Source organism: Lethenteron reissneri, chromosome 20, assembly GCF_015708825.2.
Source record: "Lethenteron reissneri isolate LAM-NWPU_2019-01 chromosome 20, ASM1570882v1, whole genome shotgun sequence".
Classification (NCBI taxonomy): Eukaryota; Metazoa; Chordata; class Hyperoartia; order Petromyzontiformes; family Petromyzontidae; genus Lethenteron; species Lethenteron reissneri.
In genome coordinates this window covers 9,973,690-9,993,300 of record NC_083798.1, presented here as the reverse complement: position 1 = coordinate 9,993,300, position 19,611 = coordinate 9,973,690, and the positions used below count along the sequence as shown (strand labels likewise).

Sequence of the window (19,611 nt, the reverse complement as noted above, 5' to 3'; positions counted from 1 at the left end):
CAGGGTTCCGCTGCGGCACGCACGAGTTCGCCTGCGCCGACGGGCGGTGCCTCCCGGGGGCCTTCCGCTGCGACCACCGCCAGGACTGCGGCGACGGCAGCGACGAGGCCGACTGCGGTGAGAGCGCGCGGTGCAGACGCGGGTGTGTCGGACTCCCGGGTCAGTGTGGGCTTCCATGGTGCGTATGTGTGAATGTGTGTTGACCTTGTGGGGAGCGGTAGCACAGCGGTAAGCGCTGCGCTGCGAACCCGGCGATCCGAGTTCGATTCCCGCTCAAGGCCAACACCGGTGACGATTATCTGAACTGGTCCTCGGCCTCCCCTAGATCGACTCAACCTCAAATGAGTACCTAGTGCGAACATCGCCACTGGGAAGACAAAAGCGGCCGCGTGTGGTGTTGGCCACACCACTCCCTCGTGTGCCGTGGTGGCCTTCATAGGTGCTCGCTAGCAGCACTTGCCCTAACAGCCTGTGAAGGCTATAGGGGGGATCTTTGTCTCTGACTTCCTTTCACGCCACATCGCCAACCGTGCTAATCGGATATGCGGGGGAGGAACAACAAACTGACACACAAGAAGAAGTTCCAAAGAAATTAGTTTTCAAACAGACTAGATTTAAAGTGCGTAGCTCCAGTGGCTTTCTAATATGGGGAGGAAGACTGTTGCAGACGGCCGCAAAAGGCGCATCTGAAAGCGCGCGACGCAGTGACCATCTTTGTTCGATGGCGAGCCAAAAGCCGCTTGCGAGGATGACCGGAGTTCGTGTACGTGGGTCTGTGGTTCTCTGTGGAAGTCTGTATAGGTCTCTGTGTCAATCTGCGTGTCTCTAAGTCAGTCTTACAGTCTCTGCGTGAGCTTAGGAGTCTCCAAGCGAGCCTACGGATCGCTATGCGAGTCTATGGGCCTCTATGCTAGAAAACGCCGATGGTGAAACCACTGCGAGACCATTCGACTTTTTCAGTGAATCCACCCGCACGCGTCATCAGCTGTGACTGCAAAAACCCGGAGCAGACTCTGTTGCCGAAAAACCACCACTGCACCGGGCGATGCTCTGGCCTCTAAACGTTCCTCGCACGACGTACGCATCTCACCTCCCCCCACCCCCCACAGCGTACGGGACGTGTGGGCCGGAGCAGGTGGTGTGCCCGAGCGGGCGGTGCGTGCCGCGCTCCTGGCTCTGCGACGGCCAGGACGACTGCGGCGACTCCAGCGACGAGAGCGCCTGTGGTGAGGAGGGCGGCGCCGTCGCTGGGCGAGCCGCGCGCGTGTATGTGTGTGTGTGTGCGTGTGTATGTGTGTGTGCGTAGGGAGCGGTGATGTAGCGGTTAGCGCGCTGCGCTACGAACCTGGCGACCCAGGTTTCGAATGCTGCTCACGGTCAACACCCAGTGACATTTATCTGAACCGGTCCTGGGCCTCCCCTAGGTCGACTCGGCCTCAAATGAGTATCTGGTGCGGTGTGTAAACATCGCCACTAGGGAGACAAAGGTCGTGGTGTTGGCCACCCACCCTCGTGTGCCGTGCCGGCCTTCATAGGTGCTCGCTAACAGCACTTGCCCCAACAGTCTGTTAAGGCTATACGGGGGATCTTTGTCTTTCTTTCATCTTTTTGTCTATGCAGAAGGGCAGCAGCAGCAGCAGCAGGCGAGCTGCCCCCCCGGGGAGTGGGGCTGCCCCAGCTCGCAGGCGTGCATCCCCGTGGAGCGTGTGTGCGACGGGACGCGCGACTGCCCCCCCGCGGGGAGCGGCGACGAGACCAACGTCACCGCGGGGCTGCTCTGCGGTGAGCCCCTCCCCTCGCTGCCCTCGGCTCTCCCTTCCTCTCTCGAGTTCTCCTCAAGGAAGACAAATCCCGAAACGTCCACACCTCGTGGGTCGCGCGTACGTTCGTGGCGCAGGTAAGGGAGCGGCCCGTGGCATTCCGCGGCGGGGGGTGGGGGGGCTCTCCCAACGAGGCGGGGATTTTAACGAAGACGCGAAAGTTCGTCGGACGCTCCGTCACGGCTCTCGAGCGACGGTGTCGCTCCGCTGGAGGATGTAAAATGTGCGCTGGTGGCGTCGTGGTGATGTCACTGGAGCGCTGCAGCCACGGTTTCCACGCTGGGGAGGTAGCGTGGCCCAGCCGTAGCGCAATGGCTGCTTGTTACGGTTCACGTCCGGCAGGCCGCCCTGGTCATTTCTGTGGGTACGTTCACTCTCGTGTAAAACGCATGCCGTACTCTTCGCAGTGGACGTTAAACACCCTCTGACGTCATGCGAAAGGAGAAAGCCATTGTGTGCCGGCGTCACGGTCCAAATTTGGCGGAATAAAACAAATGCTCGCAAATGCTAAATTTAGATTACGCAATAGCAGCGATCATCGTCCCCCCACTGGCAAGCTAACGCAGGCGAGGAGAGGAGTCGCCTTTTCTCCCATGTATACGTATGTTGGAACTTCTTTCGCACCGTACTTAGCTGACCGTACTAATCGGAGGTGCAGGGGGAAGGACAACAAACTGAACACAAAAATCTGTTCTAGGAAATAAGTTTTCAATCTAAAATAAGTTTTCAATCTAAAATGAGCTTTCAATCCCATAGGGACAGCTACCACTAGGGGTGCCCTTTACAATGTGTTGTTCATCGATTATAATCGCATATAAATTACGTGAGATGCCCTGGCGTAAAAGAGGTCAAATCTATATTAATTATTTCATTGACGGGTTTATGCCTGATGTTTGTGATGCTTACTGCTGCACAGAACGAGTGAGCAACACACCATTGCCATGTAACGTTCTCGCCCACCCCGTGCCCTCCCCGTGCCCACCCCGTGCCCACCCCGTGCCCACCCCGTGCCCTCCCCGTGCCCTCCCCGTGCCCACCCCGTGCCCTCCCCGTGCCCTCCCCGTGCCCTCCCCGTGCCCACCCCGTGCCCTCCCGTGCACTCCCCGTGCCCACCCGTGCCCTCCCCGTGCCCACCCCGTGCCCACCCCGTGCCCTCCCCGTGCCCACCCCGTGCCCTCCCCGTGCCATCCCCGTACCCACCCCGTGCCCTCCCCGTGCCCTCCCCGTGCCCACCCCGTGCCCACCCCGTGCCCTCCCCGTACCCACCCCGTGCCCTCCCCGTGCCCTCCCCGTGCCCACCCCGTGCCCACCCCGTGCCCTCCCCGTGCCCACCCCGTGCCCACCCCGTGCCCTCCCCGTGCCCACCCCGTGCCCTCCCCGTGCCCACCCCGTGCCCTCCCCGTGCCCACCCCGTGCCCTCCCCGTGCCCACCCCGTGCCCACCCCGTGCCCTCCCCGTGCCCACCCCGTGCCCTCCCCGTGCCCACCCCGTGCCCTCCCCGTGCCACCCCGTGCCCTCCCCGTGCCCACCCCGTGCCCTCCCCGTGCCCACCCCGTGCCCACCCCGTGCCCTCCCCGTGCCCTCCCAATGCCCACCCCGTGCCCTCCCCGTGCCCACCCCGCGCCCTCCCCGTGCCCACCCCGCGCCCACCCCGTGCCCTCCCCGTGCCCACCCCGTGCCCACCCCGTGCCCTCCCCGTGCCCACCCCGTGCCCTCCCCGTGCCCTCCCCGTGCCCACCCCGTGCCCACCCCGTGCCCACCCCGTGCCCTCCCCGTGCCCACCCCGTGCCCTCCCCGTGCCCACCCCGTGCCCTCCCCGTGCCCGCCCCGTGCCCTCCCCGTGCCCACCCCGTGCCCTCCCCGTGCCCTCCCCGTGCCCTCCCCGTGCCCTCCCCGTGCCCACCCCGTGCCCACCCCGTGCCCTCCCCGTGCCCACCCCGTGCCCTCCCCGTGCCCACCCCGTGCCCTCCCCGTGCCCACCCCGTGCCCACCCCGTGCCCTCCCCGTGCCCTCCCCGTGCCGACCCCGTGCCCTCCCCGTGCCCACCCCGTGCCCACCCCGTGCCCTCCCCGTGCCCACCCCGTGCCCACCCCCGTGCCCTCCCCGTGCCCTCCCCGTGCCCACCCCGTGCCCACCCCGTGCCCTCCCCGTGCCCACCCCGTGCCTTCCCCTCCCCGTGCCCACCCCGTGCCCACCCCGTGCCCACCCCGTGCCCTCCCCGTGCCCACCCCGTGCCCACCCCGTGCCCTCCCCGTGCCCTCCCCGTGCCCACCCCGTGCCCACCCCGTGCCCACCCTGTGCCCACCCCGTGCCCTTCCCGTGCCCTCCCCGTGCCCTTCCCGTGCCCTTCCCGTGCCCTCCCCGTGCCCTTCCCGTGCCCTTCCCGTGCCCACCCCGTGCCCATCCCGTGCCCTTCCCGTGCCCTTCCCGTGCCCTTCCCGTGCCCTTCCCGTGCCCTTCCCGTGCCCTTCCCGTGCCCTTCCCGTGCCCTTCCCGTGCCCACCCCGTGCTCTCCCCGTGCCCTCCCCGTGCCCACCCCGTGCCCTCCCCGTGCCCTCCCCGTGCCCACCCCGTGCCCTCCCCGTGCCCACCCCGTGCCCTCCCCGTGCCCACCCCGTGCCCACCCCGTGCCCTCCTCGTGCGCACCCCGTGCCGACCCCGTGCCCTCCCCGTGCCCTCCCCGTGCCCTCCCCTGTTCCTCAGGCTTCTCCGCGTGTGCGGCGCTCAGCTGCGAGTTCACGTGTCGAGCCTCTCCCGGCGGCGGGACCTGCGCCTGCCCCGGGCACCTCGTGGTGGCCAACGACAGCCGCTCCTGCGTGGGTGAGACCCCTGGGGGGGGGGGGGGGGGGGGGGGAGGGGCTCAAACCATCTACTCGTCGTGTCTCCCCAGAGTTAAGAAATTCTTGAATTCCCAAGCAGGAGAGCTTCCTCCTCATGATCTCCCCTTCCCACGTGTGCCAGCCTTCCACCATCTCAGAAGCCAAGCAGGTTTGAGCCTGGAGAGTGATTGTATTGGGGACCACCTCGCACACAAGTTTTGTGGGCAACAACAGTGGGAAATATTCTCAGAACCTGGCCTGAACTTCCCCTAGGTCGACTCAGCCTTACATAAGTACGTGGCGCAGGGCGCAAACATCAACACGGGGGAGACAAAGCCGACCTGCCGCGGTGCTGCCCGGCACCGCTACTCCCCGCCCTCGGCCCAACCGTGCCGGACCGCTACGACGCGCGGGCGCGTGTCTCTGCCTCGTGCGTGTGCGGCAGACTTGGATGAGTGCAGGGTGTGGGGCGCCTGCGATCAGCTGTGCGAGACGCGGCCGCGCGGGCACCGCTGCGCGTGCGTGGACGGGTACGTGCTGGAGCGCGGCCACCACTGCCGTGTCAACGCCTCCTCCGGCAAGTGACCCCCCCCCCCGCCCCCACCCAACTCGCTCCTCACCCACCGCCGGCACCCCTACCCACCCTCCCGCCCCTCGTCCCCCCCCAAACGTGGGTCCTGACGGGCGGGGGGGGGGCGCGGGATGGGTCGGTCGAGTGGCATCTCTTTGTTGACGCCGGCACGAATCCAGTCGTGCTGTCATTTGGGATGAACGAGTCTGCCGTCAGGAATATTGGGGTCTGGTCATGGTTCTGTCTCCGTGCCGTCTCTGGGTGTCGACGCCGCTGTCGGTATCTTCAATGTCCATCCGGCTTTTGCCGGTTGGCATCCCGCGTACGGATAGTCCGGCGCTGTGGTGCTCATTTCCCACCATGACTGAAGGCAGCCAAACGGTCCCCTGCCGCATGACTTGGTGTTTTAGAGGAGGCACATTAGTGAAACGTGCGAGCGGTCGCACATTTGGCGGAGTTGTTTAAAGCTGCCAGGAGGTAGGACAGACCCAGGCACTGTGAGTTAATTGGATAGCGTGACTGGCTGATGCTCCGCTCGCACCCCCCGCTGCGCTGATTCACTACTTTCAGCCAAATTGCTGGGAGTCGTCCAGTTCTGCGCGACTTTGCCATTGGTTGACTCAGCCTTAAATGAGCACCTGGTGTGTAAACGTTAGCACTGGAGAGACAACAGCGCCCGGGCATGGCACTTGGGACACCGACGTGCCGGCCTTCATAGGCGCTCGCACGCAGCACTTGCCCCAACAGCCTGTTAAGGGCCTTTGTATTTTATTATTGCGTGTCCGTGCGTGCGTGCGTGCCTCAGGCCGCCCGCTGCTCATCTTCTCCGACGGCCAGGGTCTTCTCGTGGGCGACCTGCACGGCCACGAGCTCCGCACGCTCCTTCCGTCGCCCGCCCGCGGCAGCCCCACGGGGGTAGACTTCCACGCGCGCCTCGGCACCGTCTATTGGACGGACGCCGCGCTCAACAAGGTGCCGGCTCGGGGTCGCGCCGCACCGCGACAGCCACGCAGCCCGGGGGGGGGGGGGGGGGCATCCGTCGCTCGTGTCGGGATTGGGCTCGGCCGATGAGATTTGCGTTGTCTTTGTGCTTCAATGCTGCGGGTTTGCTCCCCTCCCCCCCTCCGTATTTTAGTCAATGTTTATTTTCACCCCCCTCACGTCTGAGACCATGGGAGATCCCGTCCCCCCCTCCCCAACACGGACGCGCACGCCCTGTAACGCCAATTGTTGGGATTGTACCACGCGTCAGAAAACGTGTAAAGTACAAATCTTAAAAACGTATCTTTCTTTTCGAGTTGCCCTGCGGACGATCGGCCTGGCCGGCACGAGCGGCCGTTGCTAAAACCCGTGCCGTGCCGCCCGACCGCGCAGGTCTTCTCGGCGCGAGCGGACGGCTCGGGCCTGCAGGAGGTGGTGGGCTCGGCGCTGGAGACGCCGGAGAGCGTGGCGGTGGACTGGGTGAACCACAAGCTCTACGTGCTCGACTCGACGGCGCATCGCATCGACGTGACGGCGCTGGACGGCGCCGGGCGCCTCGTGCTGCTCGCCGACGACCTGGAGGGCGCCCGCGGCCTCGCGCTCGACCCAACGCTCGGGTGGGCGACGGCGCCAACGCACGCACGCGTTGCTTCCACGGGCGTACACGCTCGCCTCGTGGCGGCAGGGTGGCAATGCGGCGGTAATCCTTGTGCCTCGCAGCAAACAAAGACCTGAGCTCGATTTTCGACTCGGGCACCTTTCCCGCGTGGAGTTTTTATGTTCTCCCCTTGTTGTGAGTGATTTTCCATCGGATTCTCCGGTGTTCTCCCATTGCCAACAATACCACACACAATGTAACTTGTTTTGGCCAAGCATCCCAATGCTAATATATTTCTTGCAAATTACCCATTTGGTTTGGCGCACAGCAACAATCCCTGCCGACTGCAAAAAACTTGAGGCTCATTGATTCTTAGGTAAACAAGCACAACAAGAATAAAGACAAAGATCCCCCCTTTAGCCTGAACAGACTGTTGGGGCAAGTGCTGCTTAGAGAGCACCTCTGAAGGCCGACGCGAAGGGGTGGGTGGCCAGCACGACGCCCAGCCGCCTTTGTCTCCCAAGTGGCGATGCTTACACACCACACCAGTTACTCATTTGAGACTGATTCGACCTAGAGGACGCCCAAGATTTGTTCTGATAATCGTCACTGGTGTTAGCCGTGAGCGGGAATCGAACTCGGGCTGTCGGGTTTCATAGCGCAGCGCGCTAACCGCTACACCACCGTGCAAAGTCACAACAACAACAGTCGCCATTCGCCACTAAGTGGCGGCGACGTCACCACGGCGCTTGTGCCAGGCTATGTGCACTTTAAAGCCACGTGAAGTGTCGGACACCCGCTGGCAGGTCACGGTGCAGAGCCAGGTGTCACGGGTCGACTGGCACCGTAAACTCACACGTACACACGTACACACGTACACACATACACATGTACACATGCACCAGCTGGAAGGAGTGTCGGCCAACCACCAGCTGGCGCCTGTGCCACGCAGGTTCATGTTCTTCTCGTCGTGGGACGCGCCGAGCGACGCGCCGCGCCTCGAGCGAGCGCACATGGACGGCTCGGCGCGCGCACCGCTCGTCGTGGGCCGGCTCGGCTGGCTCGCCGGCCTCTCCCTCGACCACGTGCTCAAGCGGCTCTACTGGAGCGATAGCCGCTACGACCGCATCGAGTGCGTCTCCTACAGCGGCCTCGACAGGTGCTGCCCACCTCACCCTGACCGCCGCATCCCTAACCTCCACCCCCCCACCCCCGAGCACGTGATCTCTGGCCTGACCCTGACTCGAACTCTAAGGTGACCCTCGGCATCCCTGAATCTGTCCGTAATCCTGGACGGGTTCTCCTCTTCAACCCATCACGAACGCTGACAGGCGCTCTTCCCCTTTAATAACCCTAATGCCAAGCCTCGTCAAATGCTCCTCCTCGTCACTCTAACCCTCGACATGTGTTTCTAACCCTAATTCCAGCCTGAACAAATGCTTGCCCTATAACCCCAATCCTTTTCGATTTAAAGCTTTCGTGACTGCAGGGATTCATCTTCTTGTTTCTTTCGGTAAAGTCACGTAGAAGGGAAGTAATAAAATAATAAAAATAAAACATAATAAAACAATTCTCACGACGTTTCGGCTACAACGCAAGCAGCCGTCTTCAGGTGAAGAATGGGACACTACCAAACTAGGAGCTTATATATAAGCTGCATTGGGGGTTGAAGAGCGCCTTAACAAAAAGAATGTGCATGTGAAGAGGGATTTAGCATATTCATGGAAAATGCGTAGGCGTTGGGCGGGGGGGTGTCAAAGTCATATTATGCCCATGCATTATGCAGGATCAGCAGCAACCAAGGGGGGTGCAGGGATTAGCAGTAACAAAGGAAAGGAATGTTAATGATATGTAGCTGCAGTTACTCAACAACACGTAGAAAACTAAAGTATAAACTACATAAAAAACTAAAGTATAAACTGCATCGCACCATCAGTATACTTACTATACTCTATAATAAGCTGAGTTACTAACAGCAAGTAATACATTACAATTTTACCTCGTAAAAATTCTATAATATGCTTCCATCTAAACCTTATTCTCTTACATCACACGAGCATATACCGTACTATATACTGCCATAGATAAACCCAACATTAAATTATATACTGTATTGCTGTAAACCAACCTATATCTTATACATTTAATATCACACTATGTATTATTCTACACACCCTAATGTGTATCGAAATGGTTTATTACGTCCTTCCAATGATTGCTGAGCCAGAATCCATCTTCTCGGTTAAAGTTGTCTCTGTGTTTGTATATGTGGATCGCCTCATGAACGAATCTCTCATGATAGCCAGATGGCTTGCAGAGAACCTCTGTCTTGGAGAAGTCAATATCATGTGAGCCCACTGAGTTGTAACAGTGATCTGCCACGGCTGAGGTGTTAGTCCTACCGTGTTTCAGGTCAGCTTTATGTTCACGGATGCGGTCCGAGACATGTCGTTTGGTTTCCCCAATGTAACTGCTACCACAGAGGCAACTTAGTTTGTAGACGCCAGGGTACTGTATGTCTGGAACCACATCTTTTACAGACGGTACCAGATCACGGATTTTATGTACTGTGTTGAATCGGACCTGGATCTTGTGTTTAATCAGGATTTTGGAGATCTTTTTTGTGACCCCAGCAATGTAGGGTAAGGTGATGGTCTTGAAAGGCTCCTCAACAGGATCCTTCTTGATGGTTGGAGTGATGGCTTTGCGGATTGTATAGTCGGAGTAACCATTTGCCTTAAGAGCTTGGCGTACGTGTTTGAGTTCACTGGAAATGTGTTCATGGTCGGAGATGCATTGGGCTCTATGATATAGAGTCTTGATGAGGGAATTCTTCTGAGATGGATGGTGGTGGGAATCCGGTTTTAGATAAGCATCCGTGTGGGTGCCACCCACACGGATGCTTATCTAAAACCGGATTCCCACCACCATCCATCTCAGAAGAATTCCCTCATCAAGACTCTATATCATAGAGCCCAATGCATCTCCGACCATGAACACATTTCCAGTGAACTCAAACACGTACGCCAAGCTCTTAAGGCAAATGGTTACTCCGACTATACAATCCGCAAAGCCATCACTCCAACCATCAAGAAGGATCCTGTTGAGGAGCCTTTCAAGACCATCACCTTACCCTACATTGCTGGGGTCACAAAAAAGATCTCCAAAATCCTGATTAAACACAAGATCCAGGTCCGATTCAACACAGTACATAAAATCCGTGATCTGGTACCGTCTGTAAAAGATGTGGTTCCAGACATACAGTACCCTGGCGTCTACAAACTAAGTTGCCTCTGTGGTAGCAGTTACATTGGGGAAACCAAACGACATGTCTCGGACCGCATCCGTGAACATAAAGCTGACCTGAAACACGGTAGGACTAACACCTCAGCCGTGGCAGATCACTGTTACAACTCAGTGGGCTCACATGATATTGACTTCTCCAAGACAGAGGTTCTCTGCAAGCCATCTGGCTATCATGAGAGATTCGTTCATGAGGCGATCCACATATACAAACACAGAGACAACTTTAACCGAGAAGATGGATTCTGGCTCAGCAATCATTGGAAGGACGTAATAAACCATTTCGATACACATTAGGGTGTGTAGAATAATACATAGTGTGATATTAAATGTATAAGATATAGGTTGGTTTACAGCAATACAGTATATAATTTAATGTTGGGTTTATCTATGGCAGTATATAGTACGGTATATGCTCGTGTGATGTAAGAGAATAAGGTTTAGATGGAAGCATATTATAGAATTTTTACGAGGTAAAATTGTAATGTATTACTTGCTGTTAGTAACTCAGCTTATTATAGAGTATAGTAAGTATACTGATGGTGCGATGCAGTTTATACTTTAGTTTTTTATGTAGTTTATACTTTAGTTTTCTACGTGTTGTTGAGTAACTGCAGCTACATATCATTAACATTCCTTTCCTTTGTTACTGCTAATCCCTGCACCCCCCTTGGTTGCTGCTGATCCTGCATAATGCATGGGCATAATATGACTTTGACACCCCCCCGCCCAACGCCTACGCATTTTCCATGAATATGCTAAATCCCTCTTCACATGCACATTCTTTTTGTTAAGGCGCTCTTCAACCCCCAATGCAGCTTATATATAAGCTCCTAGTTTGGTAGTGTCCCATTCTTCACCTGAAGACGGCTGCTTGCGTTGTAGCCGAAACGTCGTGAGAATTGTTTTATTATGTTTTATTTTTATTATTTTATTACTTCCCTTCTACGTGACTTTACCGAAAGAAACAAGAAGATGAACCCCAATCCTCTTGTGACAACAGGTTAAGATGTGCTCGCACTGGTATAGAGACAGAAAACGGAGTCACATTCGGTGCCCGCTCACGTTGCACGGCGCGCGTTGCTATGCCGCGGCGCGCCGGGCACGGGCCCCCCCACCCCCCCCGGCCAGGCGTCCGGCGAGAGCCTCGCGGCTCAGTCGGCACCGCAGCCTCTCGCTGAGCGTGCGTGCGTTGCGCCGCAGGCGGGTGGTGCTGAGCGGCAGCGCGGTGGTGCCGCACCCCTACGGGGTGTCGCTCTTCGAGGGCCGCGTCTACTTCACCGACTGGACGCGCATGGCCGTGCTGCGCGCGTCGCAGTTCGGCAGCGCTGAGGCCGCCGTCGTCCACCGCTCGGGCTCCAAGCCCCACGCCGTGGCCGTGAGCCACGTGGCGCGCCAGCCGCTCGGTAAGGGACCACGCCGCACACGCTGACGGGCTGGGCTCCCGCACCAGCGGCGAGCGATATCGGTACAGGTCCTGGGACTCCGCTGGGTCGACTCGGGCTTTACTTCCACGCGTAACGTTCTTACCCACCCCCCGTCCCCTACTGGACATCTGTGATAAAGAGCTTTATAGCTCATCAGATTCCTCCAGTATACGTAAATATTCTGATTCTGTCTGTGATGGAATGTTTGTTGATTTGTATTTAAGCGCTTGATTGTTGAACTTGTTTGCATTTTCGTGTAAATAATCTGCCGTAGTTTTTTTCCCCACCCCGTAATGTCCTGCAGCTGTCGCCACTGCTATGGTTGTCCATGTAAGAGAGCTGCTTAGCTCAGTGGGGCCGTGCCAGCTGAAATAATGAAGTCTGAGTCTGAAATGAATACCTGGTGCAGTGTGTAAGCGTAATCTCTACGGCACAAAGACAGCTGGGCGTGGTGCTGGCCACCCACCCCCTGCCATACTGGCATTCATAGATGCTCACTCACAGCACTTGCCTGAACACTCTGTTAAGGCTATACGTGGGATCTTTGTCTTTGCGCGCGCGTGAGCAGTGCCGAACCCGTGCGGGCGGCACGGCGGGGGGTGCGAGCACGTCTGCCTGCTCAGCCACCGCGCCGACACCGACGGCCTCGGCTTCCGCTGCCGCTGCCGCCTCGAGTTCGAGCTGCAGGCCGACGGACGCAGCTGCGCGCGTGAGACAGCCCCCCGGGCGGTCACAGTCGGCCGCGATCGCGCCACCGCAGTGGCGACAGCCGCCATGAGCCGCCCCCCCCCCGCCTCTCGCGGCCGCGCGGTGCAACGATCCGCCCAGCTCTATTAACAATATTCAAATTGTAAATGTTGTGGATTTACTCTCCAACACACCGGTGGGCTCAAGTAGTGACTTATTGGCGCGTTGTTTACGTGAGAAACCTTACCGGCTGTGTCGGGTGGTGGAGGGTTACGACACATTTACACTTACGCGATCTAACCCAAAAACCTTTATTATGAACAATATTGGTCGCGAAAGCCTTCTACGTTTTAAAATGAAGCTACGCTGAGTGAATGGGGTGCCCTTTCAGTCCTCCAGTGTCTGCGTTCCTGGAGGCTCCCTCCGACCTCCCTCTCTCCCCCCTCCCCGGTCCGCCTCCTCACCGCGCCAGTGGTGCAGACGTTTCTGCTGGTGTCGGCGATGGTGTCGGTGCGGGGGATCCCGCTGGCGCCGTCGCGCCAGGAGGACGTGGTGCTGCCCGTCAAGGGGAAGCCCTCCTACTTCGTGGGGGTGGAGTTCGACGCGGCGCGCCGCTCCGTCTTCTTCTCCGACAGCAGCAAGGGCAGCATCTCCCGGCAGAACCTGGACGGCACCGGTGAGCAGAAGATTGTCCGAGCCGGTCCTGGGCCTCCCCGAGGTCGACTCGGCCTCAAATGAGTACCTGGCATGGGTGGTCAATATCGCCAAAGGCAGCCCGGCGTGGTGCTGGCCTACCAATCCTCGTGCATCGTGTCGGTATTCATAGGTGCTTGCGAAACAGCTCTTGTACCGAGAGTCTCTTCAGGCTATGTGGGGGATTTTTGTCTTTGGTGAGGAGCAGCGGCGCAGCGGTCAGCGTGTTGCACTTCGAAGCCTGCCACCCGAGTTCGATAGCCACTCACAGCCAACATCTGCGACGAATATCTGAACCGGTCCTGGGCCTGGACTTGGTCGACTCAAGTCTTAAATTAGTACCCGGTACGGTGTGTAAATATCAACAGTGGGGATACAAAGGTGATCGGGCGAGGTGCTTGCCTTACCGCCCCCTAGTGTGCTGTGTCGGCCTTAATAGGTGCTCACTAACAGCAGTCGCCCCAACAGTCCGTCAAGGCAATAAGGGGTATATTCATCTTATTTTGGTTTGCGTGTGTGAGATGTACGTACGCTCGTGCACACGTTTGCTTTGGCACGCGGACACGCATCCCGTGTATCGTGCCGCGTGCAACTCGCAACCCCTCCCTCCGCCCACGCGGTGACGCCAGGCCGGCAGGTTCTGGTGGGGATCCAGGTGGAGGGCGTGGAGGCGCTGGCGTACGACTGGCTCTCGGGGAACCTGTACTGGACGGACAGCCGGCGCCGGGACGTGTCGGTGGTGCGCGTCGCTGACCGCTCGCGCCGCGCGCTCGTGACCGGCCTGCAGTCGCCGCGCGCCGTCGCCGTGCACCCCCTGGCCGGGTGAGGCCCTTCCTGATGGCGTCGTCGTTTTCTTTTGAATTTCCATTCGTAAAAATCTTTTCGCCAGTTTTATCCTCACGGTGTTCACGGTATGTGTGTAGAGTCCGTTGAACTTATACACTTTGGTTCTTTCGGTAAAGTCACGTAGGTAGAAAAAATATATAAGGACTTGTTTCAGCAGCCTGTTTCTCCATCCCACCTGAGGACGATTGCTTGTGTGGCGATAGAAAAGTCGTGATCTATTACTTTTTCTACCTACGTGACTTTATATTGTTAGGCTTTTTCGGTAAAGTCATGTAGGTAAAACATCTAAATTAATAAAAGTAAAATAAAAATAAAATAAAAATCACGACGTTTCGGAGGCAACACAAGCTTCCGTCTTCAGGTGGAACCGTCACAGCACGCTTGCTGTAATCAAGTAAATGAGAGATTCCAAGGGATACTACCCCGTATATATACTGGTTTAGGGGAGGGGGATGGGCCAGGACCGGCTCACTTTTATTATTATGGTAAGGTGTGGCTTGAGACTACGGCTAGTCTACTTAACAAAGGACTGAGCCTTTATTATGGTAAGGTGTGGATTGACACTACGGCTAGTCTACATAACAAAGGACTGAGCCTTTATTATGGTAAGGTGACAGTAACTCAAGAATAGTTGTCTGCCAAATAAGATGGTCCAAATATGTGTAGTTAAATCTTTTTTGCATGGTTAATCTCCATCTTTCCAATGATTACTCAGTTTGTACCCATCATCACGGTTGAAATTATGTCTGTGTTTGTATATTTGTATGGCTTCGTGTACAAACCTTTGATGGTAGCCAGGAGGTTTGCAGAGTACCTTGGTCTCGGAAAAGACAATTTCATGAGAGCCCACAGAGTTGTAGCAATGATCGGCAACGGCCGAAGAATCAGTTCTGCCGTGTTTCAGATCTGACTTGTGCTCGCGGACATGATCAGCAACATGACGTTTCGTTTCTCCAATGTAGCAATCACCACAACTGCAACTCAATTTGTAGACTCCGGGATACTGTAAGTCAGGAACGACATCCTTCACAGATGGAATCAGATCACGCATTTTATGCACTGTACTGAATCGGACTTGGATCTTATGTTTAGAATTTTGGAGATCTTTTTGGTCACGCCTGCTATGTATGGCAACGTGATAGTTTTTATCGGAGTTTCATGTGGCTGTTTCTGTATGGTGGGAGAAACAGCTTGGCGGATGGTGCGGTCAGAGTATCCGTTCATCCTGAGGGCCCGATGTACATGTCTTAATTCACTGGTCAGGTGGTGTTGGTCAGAAATGCCATGAGCTCTGTGGTATATCGTTTTGATGAGAGAATTCTTTTGAGATGGGTGGTGGTTGGAATCCGGTTTCAAGTAGGAATCTGTGTGGGTGGCTTTCCTGTAGACAGAATGTCCCAAGGATCCGTCAGGTCTGACATTGCAGTCACGAAAGCTTAAAATCTAGAATTACGTGACTTTACCGAAAGAACCAAAGAGTATGGATTCCTGCAGTCATGAAAGCTTCACATCAAGAATGATTCGCTGAACTTCTTTCGCACCACCGTACGTAGCCAGCCGTGCTTATCGGAGGTGCGGGGTAAGGACAAGAAACTAAACACACAAAGCAGTTCTAAAGTTTTGAGTTTTTTCAATCGAGATTTAAAAGTGCACAGCTCTTTTGACTTCCTAATATCGGAAGGAACAACGACTGTCTTTGTTCGATGGCTCGGCAAAAGCCATTGTCTCAATTTTCTCGCAAGGTGATGATAATGACGACGGTGGCTCACTGCGATGTGATCATCGTAGCCAGGCAGCGGTGCCTCGTGGTGGTGGCTGTGCACGTGTTCTGGAATCCAGCACTGTGGAGGCAGCAGGGAGGGTTGGCGGATCACCGCACAGATGTTGTGAAAGACTCCCTTCCCGTGGGTGTCGAGGAGGAGCCGTACCCTGCCTCACAGGAAAATGCGGCACAGCAAAAATGTGAACTGCAGCTGTTCCATCTGTATGGAATAGAGCGTTGCCCCCTCGCATGCATGGGTTTTCTCTGAGCGCGCCAGCCATGCGGTGAACTGGCGCCGGTTTCCTCCCACATGTAGACACATCTTCATATATATGGGGTTGTAGAGCTTGGGCAATTTTTTGCGCCAGTTCACCGCATGGCTGGCTTCCTGCTTACCTGCGGTCCTTCATGGCACCTCCCAGTCGCTCCCTGTGTTCGAGAGTGAGCGGAGTACCGCGGCCGTTTGCCCGTTGACATTACGATCGTGACAACTGTAATGGTGGTGGTGACGGCGACGATGTCGTCATCAGATACCTCTTCTGGAGTGAGTGGAACCGCCCGGCGAGGATCGTGAGGGCCTGGTGCGACGGATCCCACGTGGAGCCGATAGTGAACACCACGCTGGGCTGGCCCAACGGCCTCGCCATCGACTGGAGGTGCGGCAACGCGCGCAGCCACAGGGGAGGCGCCAGCGCCGTCACCGCGGCGCTCGCGCCTCCCCACGTCTCTCCACGTCTCTCCCATGTCTCCCCACGTCTCTCCACGTCTCCCCATGTCTCCCCACGTCTCCCCACGTCTCTCCATGTCTCCCCACGCCTCCCCACGTCTCTCCACGTCTCCCCATGTCTCCCCACGTCTCCCCTCACGTCTCTCCACGTCTCCCCACGTCTCGCCACGTCTCCCCACGTCTCGCCACGTCTCCCTACGTCTCCCCACGTCTCGCCACGTCTCCCCACGTCTCTCCCACGTCTCCCCACGTCTCGCCACGTCTCCCCACGTCTCCCAGTCTCCCACGTCTCTCCACGTCTCCCCTCGCGTCTCTCCACGTCTCCCCTCACGTCTCTCCACGTCTCCCCACGTCTCTCCACGTCTCCCCACGTCTCTCCCACGTCTCCCCACGTCTCCCCACGTCTCGCCACGTCTCCCCACGTCTCGCCACGTCTCCCCACGTCTCTCCCACGTCTCCCCACGTCTCGCCACGTCTCCCCACGTCTCTCCCACGTCTCCCCACGTCTCCCCACGTCTCGCCACGTCTCCCCACGTCTCGCCACGTCTCCCCACGTCTCGCCACGTCTCCCCACGTCTCGCCACGTCTCCCCACGTCTCCCCAAGTCTCGCCACGTCTCCCCACGTCTCTCCCACGTCTCGCCACGTCTCCCCACGTCTTGCCACGTCTCCCCACGTCTCTCGCACGGTTCCCCACGTCTCTCCCACGTCTCCCCACGTCTCGCCACGTCTCCCCACGTCTCTCCCACGTCTCGCCACGTCTCTCCCACGTCTCCCCACGTCTCGCCACGTCTCCCCACGTCTCTCGCACGGTTCCCCACGTCTCTCCCACGTCTCCCCAAGTCTCGCCACGTCTCCCCACGTCTCTCCCACGTCTCGCCACGTCTCCCCACGTCTTGCCACGTCTCCCCACGTCTCTCGCACGGTTCCCCACGTCTCTCCCACGTCTCCCCACGTCTCGCCACGTCTCCCCACGTCTCGCCACGTCTCCCCATGTCTCCCCACGTCTCCTCACGTCTCCCCACATCTCCGCTGGTGGAACTTGCGGACGCAAGTGGGAGGCTGGCTGATTACCGGGTGCAGTTAACAGATGGCTACCGACTGAAGTTGTTGTGTGCTGTAAATTACTGCCCGCTCTCAGAAAGAGTTGGAGCTGCTACGTGACCATATTTCTTCATATTTCTTCGGTTGTCTTATCATTACACTGGCAACCGGTCTTCAAACGAGGAGAGTTTAAGATCCTTCTACTAGTTTTCAAAGCCTTGCATGGGCGGGCACCACCATATGTTCACGAGCTAATTCACCCACACACCCCCTCAAGGTCGTTGAGATCTCGAGCCCGGCTGCATTCCTGGGATGAGCGGGCATTTTCTGTCTGCGCCTCAGTTGTGGAATTCCCTATCGTTGGAAATTCGTTTAACTGACAATGTGGATACTTTTAAGTCGAGTCTGAAAACACATTTTCTTAATTCCGTTTATTCTATTTAGCTTCTTCTTTCTTGGCATTTCCTTAACCTTAATCTTACAAGGCGCCGACATTAGTGGACGGCGCCTTACAAATAAATATAAGTTGTTATTATTATTAAACGCACAGCTTGCCACAAAGAGGCAAGGCCTTAACATCAGCCCCCCAACCCCCTCCACAAAAAGTAAGTAATCTCCTGAGCACCACATGTCATCGAACACTCCGCTAACCTCAACTCTTAATGAGAAATAGCGTGGCTGCGGAGAGAGTGGAGGAGACACATGCACCTGGCCACCTCCAGTTTGGCAGTGGAGATCTCTCTTGAAATAATTCGAGGGGTGTTATATTTCCATTGGCTATGTACAACGCTGCGTGGCGGCTGCCTGGCCTGTGGTCCATGTGACGCTCTGAGTCTTCTCACCACTACCAGCAGCAGCACATTGGTTAATATGAGCACTGCCATTACCACCACCGCCACCATCACCACCATCACCAGTATCGTCACCAACCACCAACGCCATCACCACGACCACACCGCCATTCTTGCCGCCACCGCTGCTTGGGGGTCGTCGTTGTTTTCAGCCGTGGGCAGCAGCAAGCAGGGGCTGGAGCTCTCCGTGGCTGAGCCCTGTGGCTGAGTTCACCGCCCAAGGGGCCGTCCATAAATGACGTCACGCACCTGGGGGGGGGGGGGGTTCAGACATTTGTGACGATGTGTGACGAGGGGGGGGGGGGGTGAGAAATGTGACGTCACATCAAAATGCGCAACTTTAAATAAATATAGAATTGTACTGGTAGGAACGAAGTGGACCAGCCTACAATAGATTGTATCGTCCGTCCGTCCATCCGTGTAGCAACATCGCCCCCTACTGCAAACACTTGGCATGACCCTACAAAAACCTTTAGACTCAGTGACGCTTTCCTGGCTAAACAAGTGTAACATTCCCTTATAATTCCCTCAGATAGCTTTTAATTAAAACATTTAAATTAATGAGGCTTTCCTGGCTAAACAAGTGTAACATTCCCTTATAATTCCCTGAGATAGCTTTTAATTAAAACTTTTAAATTAAAATTTAACTCACAGCGCCCTAAAGCCTACAGCTAGGCCTAAAGCCTCGAACTACGCCTCAAACTCTCCCTTCGTATCGTACCCCCGCGTGTGTGCAAGGGAGTTAATGTTTAACAATGTTACATTCCCTGATGCTTTTAAATAGAAACATTTAAATTTAAAGCTTTTACATAAATAATAAAAACATTTAAATTTAAAATTAACTCACGGCGGCCTAAAGCTTACAGCTAGGCCTAAAGCCTAGAACTAGGCCTCAAACTCTCCCTTCGTATCGTACCCCCGCGTGTGTGAAAGGGAGTTAATGTTTAACAATGTTACATTCCCTGATGTTTTTAAATAGAAACATTTACATTTAAAGCTTTTACATAAATAATTAAAACATTTCAATTAAAAATTAACTCACAGCGGCCTAACGCCTACAGCTAGGCCTAAAGCCTAGAACTAGGCCTCACACTCTCCCTTCGTATCGTCCGATTCGGTGTAGCAACATCGCCCCCTACTGCAAACACTTGGCAGGACCCTACAAAACCTTTAGACTCAGTGGGGCTTTCCTGGCTAAACAAGTGTAATAATACATTATGTTTATATTCTTTGGTTATTCGTTCCTACCAGCCCACCCCGCAGGGTCCTGTTTATACCAACACTCCTACAACATCAAAGTGCAGAGCCACATTAAATACGCACTACTTTGACAATAGTTTAATGCGATTTGAAGCATGTTTTATTTTCAAAATGGAAATATGGTTTTGTGGGGGGGGGGGGGTGGCAGAGCTTTGTGACGTAATGACGTAATATTTGAGGGGTGGTCTAACTTTTTGTGACGCCGTGTGACGAGGGGGGGGGT

General features: G+C 56.4%; 1 protein-coding gene across 1 annotated transcript in view; it reads left to right on the top strand.

Annotated features, from left to right (window-relative positions):
* Nucleotides 1-19,611, top strand: part of LOC133344725 (low-density lipoprotein receptor-related protein 2-like) — a 96,920-nt gene that overhangs the window by 19,173 nt on the left and 58,136 nt on the right. The window contains 13 exon segments of the mRNA XM_061554823.1: nt 4-117; nt 1,110-1,226; nt 1,621-1,782; nt 4,524-4,640; nt 5,085-5,216; nt 6,016-6,182; nt 6,585-6,808; nt 7,742-7,948; nt 11,296-11,498; nt 12,088-12,228; nt 12,679-12,882; nt 13,529-13,721; nt 16,038-16,163. Coding sequence (XP_061410807.1) covers nt 4-117; nt 1,110-1,226; nt 1,621-1,782; nt 4,524-4,640; nt 5,085-5,216; nt 6,016-6,182; nt 6,585-6,808; nt 7,742-7,948; nt 11,296-11,498; nt 12,088-12,228; nt 12,679-12,882; nt 13,529-13,721; nt 16,038-16,163 — 2,107 coding nt within the window.